General features: G+C 46.1%; 2 protein-coding genes across 3 annotated transcripts in view; both read left to right on the forward strand.

Moving 5' to 3' along the window:
* Positions 1-4167, forward strand: part of Reck (Reversion-inducing-cysteine-rich protein with kazal motifs) — a 55341-nt gene extending 51174 nt beyond the window's left edge. Inside the window, exons 14-15 of the mRNA XM_037417380.2 lie at positions 2254-2669; positions 2900-4167. Of these exons, the coding sequence (XP_037273277.2) occupies positions 2254-2669; positions 2900-3462 (979 nt within the window). The 3' untranslated portion in view covers positions 3463-4167. The remainder of the gene's footprint in view (positions 1-2253; positions 2670-2899) is intronic.
* Positions 4168-11522: 7355 nt separating this feature from the next.
* The window catches only part of LOC119188248 (tyrosine-protein kinase hopscotch), a 52415-nt gene continuing 51167 nt past the window's right edge, over positions 11523-12770 (forward strand). The window contains exons 1-3 of one of the 2 annotated variants that reach the window (XM_075895606.1): positions 11578-11649; positions 12163-12225; positions 12415-12762. In XM_075895606.1, the coding sequence (XP_075751721.1) occupies positions 12487-12762 (276 nt within the window). In that variant the 5' untranslated portion in view covers positions 11578-11649; positions 12163-12225; positions 12415-12486. Of the gene's footprint in view, positions 11650-12162; positions 12226-12414; positions 12763-12770 lie in introns of both variants that reach the window. The other variant, XM_037436193.2, reaches the window with a different exon arrangement.

Raw genomic sequence — 12770 nt, forward strand, 5'->3', positions numbered from 1 at the left:
GCCGCAGCCGGGATTCGAACCCGCGCCCTTAGGGTCAGCAGCCGAGTACCTTAGCCACTAGACCACCGCGGCGGGGCAATATAACGTGACGACAATACTTGCCAGGGTTTCATGGTTTGATCCCGTAAATGTTAAAAAATACAAAAATGATAGAAGCATTCGTTATAGCTTAGCAAGCTGCGGACACCATGATTGTCTCGATTAAGCATGTCGATCGCCATTGCGCTTGAATGATGTGACGTAAAAGACAACAGGATGTTCGTCCGTCTTTCCAGCGTTTTTCATGTCTCATCTCGTCTGCGCTATAGACGTCACTTATAGCACGAAAACCAAGCTGCTCAAAAATCTGTACTCTCTATTGATTGATATGTGGGGTTTAACGTCCCAAAACCACCCCATGATTATGAGAGACGCCGTAGTGGAGGGCTCCGGAAATTTAGACCACCCGGGGTTCTTTAACGTGCGCCCAAATCTGAGCACACGGGCCTACAACATTTCCGCCTCCATCGGAAATGCAGCCGCCGGAGCCGGGATTCGAACCCGTGCCCTTAGGGTCAGCAGCCGAGTACCTTAGCCACTAGACCACCACGGCGGGGCATCTGTACTCTCTAATTCCGTTTGAAGGAGGTAGGCACGCAGAATTTTTTCTGTTGTGTGCCAAGAAAAATGGTACGCGGAACAAAAAAGAACTATACACCGTACAAGAAAAGATGGTCATGGGGCAGGCAAGACGAAGTATTGTGCGAGTGGCCTTAGTTGCGCTGGCCCGAGAAAACAAAAGAGTCACGTGACAAGTCTACACTAACCTCAATTGCTGATACCAAAGGTTGAGGAAGGAAGAGAGCGAGGCTAGGACTGTTGTATCTTCTACAAAAGGCGTGCAGTATCTTCCCAATTCAGGTGAGAAACGTTGACGGCCCAAAAGGAGGGAAGAAGTGTGCTGGGCACACCAACGAAAAAGGAGTTACTGAACACAAACACGTGCATCGCGAAACCTCGCCTTATTCTAGGAAATTTGTGCAGTGGGCGAACCGTGTCTGCGGTTTTAGTGCGATCCCTTCTGGCGGTCTTTATCCTCCGCACGGTGCCTCTTTCCCGCAGTAATGCAATCACTTCCCCCGCACGGGAACTTCCGGCTTTCTTGAATGCTGTGCCTTGATTTTTCCCGTTCTTCCGCGGCAACCGCAGCGCCTCCATACGCCACAACATGTGCCGAATCGCCGTGCGGTCTTCGTTAACCCGCAGCATCGCCTCCGCATTTACATCACTCTTGCCGAGTCGGTTGATTAGACGGGAGAAGAAATAACGGCAGGCCGGTGAATGTGGAAGGACCGGAAGTTTCGGGCGTTGATTGGTGCCTGGTTTATTCACGACAACTCCGGCTGCTCCTAGCTCTGCAAAGGTACCTTTGCCACATCCTGCAAGAGCTCTAAGATGATTCGTTTACTCGTTTTTTTCTTTATTGGTGTGAAGTAATCTGCATAATTTTCTCTGTTTCTCTTTCTCCTTTCTACAAACCCCACGAAACAGGGTGGCCTTTATCTTGTATAAATAAGCCGTAAATTGTTCCTTGCTATAGCAACATTTTCTTTTCCTTAGCATAGTCGAGGAAAAATGACAGCCTCTCTTCGTGGTGTATACTTGAACGTCCTTTTGTTGCATTAATTTTTGAGCATACAGTGAAGGTGCTTTTCTTTCTTTAGGCTTTACGCCGCAGCTTGTAATCAATTTCCTTGACCTGTATTTGTATACCCGACGTGCGGCATTTTTTTCTTGTTCCTCTTCGTATAGTTAGGTAGCACAACAGGTTTACTACGCATGTGTTTCTAAAATGTGAGTTTGGAAGGAGTTAGGTTATTCGTATGGAACGAGTGGAAATGTATGAAGCCACCGACATACAGATGGTCAGGATTTTATTGCAATAACAATTACAGGGATACTCCAGACCAAGTTTCACCATCTGCGTAGCCGTTGGTGTAGTTTCAAAAAACGAGCGTGATAAGCTTCTATCACGTCTCGCACGTTTTACGCTGTGGGCACGAAGGAAGGGAGCCAGTAGGGAGATGTGCAGTGGTGAGAGCGTACCCTATTATGGTGTGGTTGAATTTGCAGCATAGCTATTCGGCCAAAGATTGATTTTTCGCGTATGTCTGGACTAAAATTGATAATATTCATGGTCATACTTAACAAGCTGTGTGCGAGCACCTGACCTTATTAGCATATATAATCTGCACGATTTGTCGGCCTGCACAGGTGCGTGGCCTGGAGACACGCCTGTCTGGGTCCGTGCAAGCAGTTCATCTGCGTCGGCAACGCCACAGGCGGGCATTGCCGCGGCAGTGGTCCCGTTTGCGACACAGAGGGTCGGGAGCATCCGAACGTGTGCGCACTGATGTCGGAACGCGACGGGGACCCAAACACGTGGCTGGCGCACCTCGGTCCCTGCGAACCTGGGTGCCGTAGGCGAGGCTCCGTGTGCGGCATAGACGGCGAGACGTACGCCAGTGAATGCGCTGCCTGGGCGCAGAGGGTCCTGGTAGACTACCGCGGACCATGTCTACACAGACAAGCGAAGGAAGGTTGCCACCAGGTGCACTGTCCCATTGTGCCGCCTGGTGGCTGCCAAGCGATGCTGGTGCGTCTTCCTGGTACCTGTTGTTCACACTGCGGTGAGTGCCGTGCTGTTGTGCGCGCTTCCACTGTTCCCCTTTAAGTACTTGAAAACTGCGTGTGCGGTTTTCTGTGCGCAATATATAGCGGGACGCATATATTTGTGCGAACTTGCCGCTCGAGGCCCTATTTCAGCGTACGCACACCCAAACTTTTTTCTGGCGGGCCGATGTTTGTTGGAATAAACCAGTGCGCGCATCTTATATCTGCGCCATTCACCCTGCGGCAGGTTGGGGCTTGCGGCTGGTTCTGGGAAGACCCTGGCGCAATGGTAGCAGCGACCACAAGGAAGAGAGGTCATTGTCCGAGCTCCTGTGGTGGCTGCGCACGCAACTGTCCAGCACCCAGTGTGACTTGTTCGGCCACCTGGATCCCGCGCTTCCCGATTTCCTCGTGGTGCTCGTGGTGCCAACGTCGTGGCCTGCCTCGTGGACCCTCTGTCGCGCCGAGGCGCAGCGCCTGGACGCCTTGGTGCGCGTACGAAGTCCGGCACTCTTTAGCCTCCTGCCCATGGAAGTGGTGGCTGGGTCTGCGGGACTGCTGGATGAAAGCGTGGAACATGCATCGTCAGCGCCTGGTGTCGGAGGACTCGTCAAGAACGCGTCGTTCTGGACCCTTCTGCTGCTGTCTTTGTTGTTAGCGGCTGCTTCGTGTCCAGCATCACTGACCGGACTGCAGCTCGTAGGCATGGCGGCTGTGTTCTATCGACACCTGTCAGTGCCGGCGCTGCACATGACGTCGCTTGAGAGAACTATGAGCTATCAACGGACAATTAGTGAGAAAGTGTGGTAGCAGCAGTGATCGGTGGACAAAACGCGGAAAGTGTGAAGCGTAGCTTGAACAATGCGTATTAACGAGAAAACGCTTCTCACAGATCTAACATCAGAGATAGGTTTATACTCTTAGTTTTGTGTTCCTTAGCAAGGAGTCTTTCAAGTCTTACTCTTTGCATCTTCTGCGCAAGCGCCCATGAAGACCGAATTAGCACACCAAAGAGAACCTTTCACTCATTGAATTGCCCACTATCGATTTGGAACGGTCTCTCGCACCAAGACTTTGTCATTGCGCTCAACAGAGGAGGTAGATGCGTCTCTACAACTTGCCATAGCATGTGTTTCATTTGGTGTGGTGTACCTGCTTACTGATGTTGTGCGAGTATCAGAAGTCATCAGAAGCTCACTGTTAAAAGGGGTCAGATTGTGTGCCCTGGAGCACATGTGGGAATACCTCTGCTGCCGGAACCTTTGTGGCATTTCATCTGGTAACTGCAAAGAGTAGCCATAGAAGGAATCCACGTTTGACTATTGACTCGTGCTACATGGCTTTCTATTGGCCTCTTTTTTTTTTGGTTACACATATATTTTGCTTTTATTTTTCAAGATGGTGCAATAGTATACCAAAGATAATCTTGATTTGGTGGTTGTTTGCATTCTGTTATCTGCGACAAGATGCGCGCATGTTTTAGAGCAAGAAAAAAAATTATGTTATTGGTTGTAATCTTGCGTATTTGGCTTCATATTTTTATCATGCATTCATTCTTGTATTGCGAGAACCCTTCTTGTTTGCAAGAACTTTTTTTTATGTTGCCACATAGCGCCCACTTTATGGTTCTCTTTCCCAGACAAAAGCCAACTTGCAGGTGCAGTTCAGAAGGCTGCATGTTAAACGACTGCTGCTACAGTGGGGAAGACGCCTTTCACTGCACAGCACTTTCCTTACAGAACACCAAGGAAGCCTGACTTCTTGAACATTTAAAGAGGCTTTTTATTTATTTCTTTTTATTTCAAATACCTGAAAGGCCCCAGCTGGGGTATTACAAGAGACATGGGTATTAATTACAGAAAAAATGACTCGAGGGCAATCTTGAAATAATGAGGGTTGGAATGGTAAACGGTAGAGGCAGGCAAGGTGTGGGAGCGGGCTAGTTGGTATTCCGTGTCTTAAAACAGCTGAAACGCGAAAAAGGGTCACAACGGACTAAGAGAAAAACGCTTGTCCTCGTTGTTCTCTTAGTCCGTTGTTAACCTTTTTTGCGCTTCGGCTGTTTAAGAAACAGGGAGACGGTTTCAGTCCCGTGCGGTGGTCACAAAAAAGGAGCGAAGATGGGTGGTGTGGTGGTTTGTGTTGGCGGAGGGTATACTGCTTTCGCATGGTTTGTGCGGCTGCGGATGTGCGATAGACTGGCAGGATGGCAGGAAGTTCGATGTGAACATGATAAAACTTGTGAAAAAGGTGTAGTCGGGATATGAGACGTCGTGATTCTAGATCTGAAAGGTGAGCCCTGGTTTTAAGTTTAGAAACACTGGAATTTAAAAAAAAATATTCAGAAAAGATAAAGCGTGCAGTGCGGTTTTAGATCCATTTTATAAGGTTGGATAAGTTAGATTAATTGGGAAGCATAATCCAATTCCGGACGAACAATTGTATTATATGATAATAATTTGATCCAGAGTGCGATTCGCGAAGTCGACAATGTTAGTTACATAAGATGACCAGGAAATGCTACTTGAGAATACCACGCCAAGATATTTGTAGCATTCAGTGGATGAGAATGCGGAGCCGGAAATGGTATATGCTGCTGACTGGTGATGGGACCTGCTATGAAAAGATACCAATGAAGTTTACTTTGCGTTAATAGACATTAACCATGCACTTATCACACCATGATATTATAAGGTTGAGGTTGTTATGTAAAATCCTAATATCTGCACTGTTTGCTATGGAACGGTATACGATGCAGTCGTATGCGAAGAAGTGAATGCCACAAGAGATGTTGGATAAAAGGTCATTGATCTAAAGAGAAAAAAGTAACGGTCCGAGCACTGTATCATGCGACACACCTGAGATTACAGAGAAACGGCTAGATGAGACAGAATTAGCATGCGCAAACTGTTGGTGATCGGTAAGAACGCTTCGAATTCAATTAAATACATTTGTATTAATGTTTAATTAAGAAAGTTTTAGCAGTAGCTGGTTATATGAAACCTTGTCGGAGGCTTTTTCAATGTCTAAGAAGAGGGCGTCAACGGTTACGTTTAACTCAAGGTTGGAAGTGATATTGTGATAAAATAGAGCTAGTTGTGTGTCACATGACAATCCTGAGCGAAAGCCATGCTGTCTGGAATGAAAAAAAAAAGTTATTGCTTGCTAAGAACTTGCCAATGTTAGAATAAATCACGTGCTTCATTAGCTTGAAGCAAGCGCTAGTAAGGAAATTGAGGCGACAGCTGCTGCAACTAGATGAAGGACATTTCTTTGGGGAGTGGAACGATCCTGCCTGCTCTCCAGTTTTCCGGCACCACTCCCGATAACATTGACTGCTGAAAAATGTAAAACAGTAGTGTAGTAACAAGTGATTTTGAGTTTTTTAGCATTTTTTTCGCTGATATTGGCGATGCCGTGTGAAGGTGAGAGTTTTAATGAGTTTATTTTAGTTTAGCGTTGCTGTTTGGACAGAATATGATGTCAGGCATCACACTATAGTTCTAATTAAGGAATGAAGGTAAGTTGCGGACAGGTTCAATGGTAAACACGGAAGAGGATGAGCTGTTCTTTGTTCAGTGGCCTCATGGTAAGGATTTGATGGTTCTGATCGTTGTAAAGCGCTAACAGTTGGGAGTAGATAGCGCTAATTGCGTTCCATAATTTTCTCGGGTTGTTGCTTGACACAGCGGGTATAGTGTTTGTTCTAACTTGCCTGAAAAAATGACATTTCAGTACGTGATACCGAAGAGCTTTACACGGATCTTACCGCATTTTGAACTTATCAGAAAGAACATAATGAGTGGGAAAATTAATCGAAGCAACAAAAACAAAATTGATATAACAGCTTGAACAGTACTTGGCCGAAAAATGTAAATTACCTGGATAACTTCACTCACTACATCATGGTCATGTAGGAGCAGTGTGATAAGCGAGTAACCAGGTAAAGATAGCTCTCCGTGCTTTATCAAAAAAAAAAAAAAAATCCCATAAGGTCTCTTCAATTCTCCCGCTGTTCAAGTCAGAACGAAGCTACTCAAGTACCATATGACATAAGATATTTTTTGTGCAGCCAAACACAAAACTTAGAGGGCCAAAAAGATGACGCAAAGCGCTCAGTGAATTTTGTCGAAGCATGAGAAAACGGCTGTCTGGGAAGAACAGCGTTTGAGTGGCTTGCTATAATGTGTTATAGAGGTTGTGTAGCGCTGATATTTTCTCAAAAAAGAAGAAAAAAATCACAGCATATCCACGAAATGAATGATGATGAGTGGGGCGAAGCGTCCGTCAGCCCGTCCGTGCTTCCGTACGTACGCCCATTCGTGTGTCCGTCCAAGCGTCCGTCTGTCCGTGCATCCATTCTTCCGTCCGTGTGTCTGTCTATCTGTTCGTCTGTTTGTCTGTCTGTTCGTCCATGCGTCCATCCGTCCATCTAGTGAACACTTCAAGTACCGCCATCTCGCTTCTTTTTACCATACATTCATCATATGCAAATACCGCCATCCAGCGGACAATCCAAGGACTAAACGAGAGCATGGAGAGTATGTATCACATTTCTGCTGTCAGCGCTTTGTTAACACCGAGAGCGCGATAACGACGCGGTGATACGTTTTTCGTAACATGTGGACATGCGGATATATGCCACAGGGTGGGTATGTGCCACTGGTATGCGGGTATGTGCCACAGGTTACGCACGACGACAACGGTGGACGTACAAGCCACGCCATAAGGAGCTTCGCCCCTGAAAAGTACGGCATATGAGGTATCTTCATGATTATTGTGTATTATCAACGTGGTGTCCCTGCGTAAGGTCTCCGCGTTCTTGCAGTGCAGCTTCGCCCCTTAAATTTTGTGTATGTGGAGAAGCCTGATTTTGTATAGTTTTTTTTTTCATTGAAAAAATCATCATCGTGATAAAGCAGACAAGTAGGTCATTATGTGCCACACATAGAGTCCAGAGCATGACTATAGTAGTAGCTATCAGTATCGAAGTCCCAGTCACAAAAGAAGCTAAAGAAAAAGTAAAGTCGCAGCGTACAGAATCAAACTCGGTCGCATTGACTTCGATATTGGTGCTGTGCACATGTTGACTACGTCATCAGGCTTTTAAGAGATTTTCGTTGATAGTTTATAAAATCATTATGGCCTGATCCCTCCGAAATGTGGCGTGCGTGCACCGTGTTTTTTTTTTTTCTGATGACGCAGCATCCTGGTCAACGCAGATAGAAATTACGAGGGCTATACATGCAGATGTCGTACAGTGAAGACGCGATAAAAACAAAGAGGTTTAAAGAAAAATTGCTGGAGTGAAAGCTCCCGCAATGCCTTGCCAGCAGAAGTGAAGCCACCCTTTGCCACTGCCAAGATGGCGGAAACGTGCACTTTTCTGACAGTGCCCATTTAAATATCAAGTGGCTTTGATACGTTATGTAAAGGCTACGTTAGTTCTGTAATAAAGGATAGTTGTTCTAGATGAAATAAGAAACAGAAGCAAGTGTGAATGACTGAATCTTCAAAGAACTTTGTCTCCAATCAGAGGCTCACTACGGAAAACTAGTAACTTTAGGGCGCACTTGGAGCACTATGTGACCCAAAAAAGTTCCCACATTGAACTCGTGTGGCGTGCGAGGGAAGCGCTTCGTTTTTAATCGCTGAATGGTGATACTTTACCATGCCCCTAGTAAGATGGCCGCCACAGACGCCTTCTTGCCAGAGGAACGGCTTCACTTCTGTGCAATCATTTCCACTCCAGTAAATTTTTTAATCCTCCTTGGATAAAAAGGTTGGTAGTTTGTGCATTTTGTTTTGGGGAACGCAAGCTGCCGGGCATACAAATAAAGGCAGAAAAAGACGTTGAAGACGTTGCTTGCCAAGGTTTCTACCCCTGGGTTGCCCACGGTCTACTTCCTGTGCGCTCGCCTTTCTTTGTCTTCAGTCCTAGTCATCCGCTCCAAGGCGTAGCCAACCTGAACGTTAATGACTAGTTTTGCCTTAAAAAAACAACGTTTATTTCTTAGCCTATACATCAGCATGTAGCTCAGAATATTATCAACCACCTATTTCGTCTTAAAGTTTTCATCCATAGCTTCATCCAATTACTTAAAGGAGCACTGACAAAAAATATTTTTTGTTTTTTTGTTGCAATATGTAGGTAATGACTGGAAAGTTTCATTGTTAGCTTGAGTGCGTGACGGCTAATTATTTGGAGACAGTTTTATACCTCCCGTTCGCAGTTTCGGTTTCAGCGAGCAGTGAAGTGGGACCCAGAGTGGTTTTTCTGCGTAAACACAGCTGGCTACGTGAGCACAAAAACCCCCATGCACGTGAGCATGCATTCACAACTATTGTCAGCGAAACCTCCCTTTAAGACAGGGGCGTAACCAAGGGGTGGCACACAGGGCCCGTCCTCGTGCCTCACTCCCGAAATTTTTTTTTTACCATGACGTACGAAGCTTAAAGGAGTGTCCTCCCCGAAATATTGGAAGTCCCCCCCCCCCCTTCTCATCCGAAACAAATCCGCTCCAAGACATTGTAAATATGCGTGGCGACCCAAAAATGAATTGCTGAGGCATGGGCATCAGCCGTTTTACTCCTCTGCATGCCTGCCTCTTTCTGTTGAAAAGGTCATCCAGCAGAGCGCACTCACAAGGATCACGGCAGTCAACGCTAAACCGTGACTCAGGGGGCGGCTAGCTATTTACACGAAAACCAAATTTGCATCTCATGTGCGGTGCCGCGACACGCACTTTAATATCAATTTTAGATATGTGCTAGGCTATTATTTTGTAGACATCGAGTGTGTGTTCGGGCAAGTGTACCCCGCAAGCTGTACTGCATTCGAAATATCAAGAGAGTACTCCTTGAAGTTTGGAAACGCGATCAGTGGGTTCAGAGCTGACGTACGTGTTCCGAATATTATATTCTGGATTGCCTTTCCTAGTGCGAAATACGATACACTTAGTTTTGCCGATATTTAATGCTATCTCGTTGCGGACGAACCATGTGGCAGGTGTTGCTATTCCTTTGAGAGCGCAGCGCAAGTGGAACACGACATTAGGAACGAACACATGATAACGCAAGTGTGTTGTGTTCGTTGTCCTGTTTTATTTGTGCCATGCTTTTGAAGAATTAAGGTCTGACCGCACGCACCCGCTGCAGCGCCTCTGCGCGTGGCTTTCTTGACGCGCCGCTGTGCCCTCTCGCTATGGAGAGAAAGGGCTCGTAGCATGGCGTAGCCACGCGCCCTCTCCCTCGATGTAGCCCCATCGAGGGAGAGGGCGTCGCCCCCCTCGATCAACGCGCTGAGGCGCTGCGGCGGGTGCGTGCAGTCAGGCCTTTATGAATAACCAACTCGCCTAAAGCTGTCCTGCTGCAAGTTTGCTAGCTCTGGCGTAATTTGTTCTTGTAATAGAGATATAAAGAATTAAAAGTTTTGTCAGCATTCATAATAGTTTTGCTTGACGAATCAGATAGGAGATCATTCATGTGTGAAGTTCACTTCGGTATCTCGTAGGCGATATTCCGAAATTGGGAGTTTGTTTGGTAAAATGCCTTACATTGTTTTTTGGTGATTCATAGATTAAGTCTTCTCTGCCATCTGGAATAGAAGCGATTGTAAAGATAAAACTAGCATTGCGATTTCACCACTGTGGGACTCTCAGTAGATAAAAAAGAATTTCATCGATAATACGGTAAAGAAAAAAAAAAGACGAAGCTTGCACAAAATTGCGCAAGCTTTGAAACAGCGAGACTGGACAATCCTGAAGTCCAATAGTATTGCTCTTTTGGTTGTTGCTAGGCTTTAGCTAGGTTGTTTGTAAGGTGATTCTCAGAGCAAATAGGGTCTAGTTAAAGCCTAGACAGTCAGAGACGTGATACGGATCCCTAAACTCCAGAGACAGAAACTCGCGCTGAAACCAAGCGTTCGCACAACTCTAGATCTACTGGTACGTCCTCGTTGTCGTACGGCTGGCTTCCATCGTTTCGGAGCAACTTTCGTTGCCTTCATCTAGCTAGCATTCGCATACTAGGCCATCGCTTCACAGCCACTTGTTGGACTAACTTTTGTTTTCTCTTTTTCATTATCAGTGGACTGGTGATGAATGATAGGATTTACCCAATATCTGTGGCACATACCCGTTCATGACGGTGCTTTTTTTTTCATGCATACGTTTTACCTCAAGCTTTAACAGCTTAAGTGTTAAAATAAACTTTATTGCGGCTCGTTGCTTAGCTTGCCTTGTCGGGGACCCACGGATGCCCTTGACGCGCAAACGGGAGCTGCCTCAGAAATGCAGTCATCAATGCCTCGAAGCATTGTGACGTACGCACCTGCATGCTGCCCACCTCTGGAATATCCAACGCATAAACGCTCATTACGAGCCTGGGTAAGCGGTTTTAGAGGAGGCATCTCAGGAGTAAGAAAAATGGGGTGTTTTCTCCCGACATTTTAAATTAAACACGTTGGAAGAATCAATTTTGTAAGCGCACCGGATTCTGAAGTAAAGAGTGGGATGGCGAAAGAAATGGAAGTGCATCGAGGAACCTTAAACAAGATAAAAAAAAATTGAATGCCAATTTAAGTACATATACATTAAAATACTAATAAAACTACGATGCCATTGCTACGTTTTTTTTTTCAGCTTGTCGTGATTGCTTTGTTGCGCATGGTAAAAAAAAAAAATAAGCATAGCACTAGGTAATTGAGAATGCAGTTGGTGACCCGTCTGTGCCTTCCACCTATGTATCTCCACTAAAAATATAATGACTCTGGTGACTGGCATTTGCGTCGCTTTTTGCTGCGCCACGCTACAGTGTACTTTCTAGTACACTGTAGCCACGCCGTCAAAAACACCGCGGTGTTTGGGGACGTCTTGAACCAAGGTTGGCAACGCTGCTTGCGCTTTTCAGAGAGAAAAATGATCAGATGGTAAATAGCGATATGCCCATCCTTCGGCGAAAGAGACCGGCTTGCTTACAAGCAGATATCTTTATTTGGTAAGCTCTAAACGATGTCTTTTCTGGTTCTTAATTACAGTACCATTGCTCCAGTCCGCGGCTATGGCTACGACTGTACTCGATCAACGAAACGGTTTGTTTGATGCCAAATCGGCTGTTTATTAATGCAGTTTCAATGAACTTGTTTGGGTCTTGACATTCCTTTAGCGCTTAGACAACGACCTGTCACGGTTCCTGGGCACCGGATGGGCTTTCTTCTAAAAGTTCAACATCCAGTACGTAATGCTGTCATGTCAGCGCGCTGTAGGAAAGCTGCAGAGCCGGCTTTTCTAGTTGGCAGCCAGCACGGGCAACTGTATTTGCATAAATACGCGCAGTCGTGACGCGCGCAAGATGTCTCCGTCTCTTTTTCCCCGTTTCATCTTCTGACAGTACGATGTCCACGCACGAGAGAAAGGCATTAGGACATACATCTTAATTTGGTTTTTAAGTAGTGCTGATTAACTCCTAACGAGCTCGCGCATCTTTGGCTCAGCAGCGCTTTCGTTTTAGGCCAGTTGCATGGTGGATTCCAGAAAACGGCAGGACATCGCGAAAAGAAACGGACGAAGAAAGGTACGCCTGTACTTTGTACTACCTTACTTTGACGTTTCCGTTTTGAAGGTTTGACATTTGATCAACTACGCAGAACTTTCGGTAGTACACATCTTTCTTGTTATAGTAACTGGTGCTTTGAAAAATGTTGTTGTGGTACACTTACTTTCTACACTGTCTCATGATTACGTTTGCTCTGTTTTCCTTCAGGCGGGCTAATGTGGAGGACTAGCGACTTAATGAAAAGCTAGTCGCCCAGTGACCCGAGGGAGTGTCGCAACCATGGTTTCTGCAAACGAAGCTGTGCGCATTCATTTCTACACACCGCGCGATCCCGTAGTGATTCCAAACGATGGTGAAGTGCGCATTGCCGAAGACTTGTGTGTCGTAGCGGCCAAGACATGCGGCATCAGTCCCGTTACGTGTCAGCTTTTTGGTCTTTACTGCCCGGACCTGGACATTTGGTTTGCACCGTCAGCGGCCGTGAAAGACAAGGACAAAACTGTGAATGTTCATTTCCGCCTGCGTTTCAAGCCTCCCAACATGGACAGGATCAGAGTGAGACA

The sequence above is a fragment of the Rhipicephalus microplus genome, chromosome 1 (genome assembly GCF_043290135.1).
Source record: "Rhipicephalus microplus isolate Deutch F79 chromosome 1, USDA_Rmic, whole genome shotgun sequence".
NCBI classification, from domain to species: domain Eukaryota; kingdom Metazoa; phylum Arthropoda; class Arachnida; order Ixodida; family Ixodidae; genus Rhipicephalus; species Rhipicephalus microplus.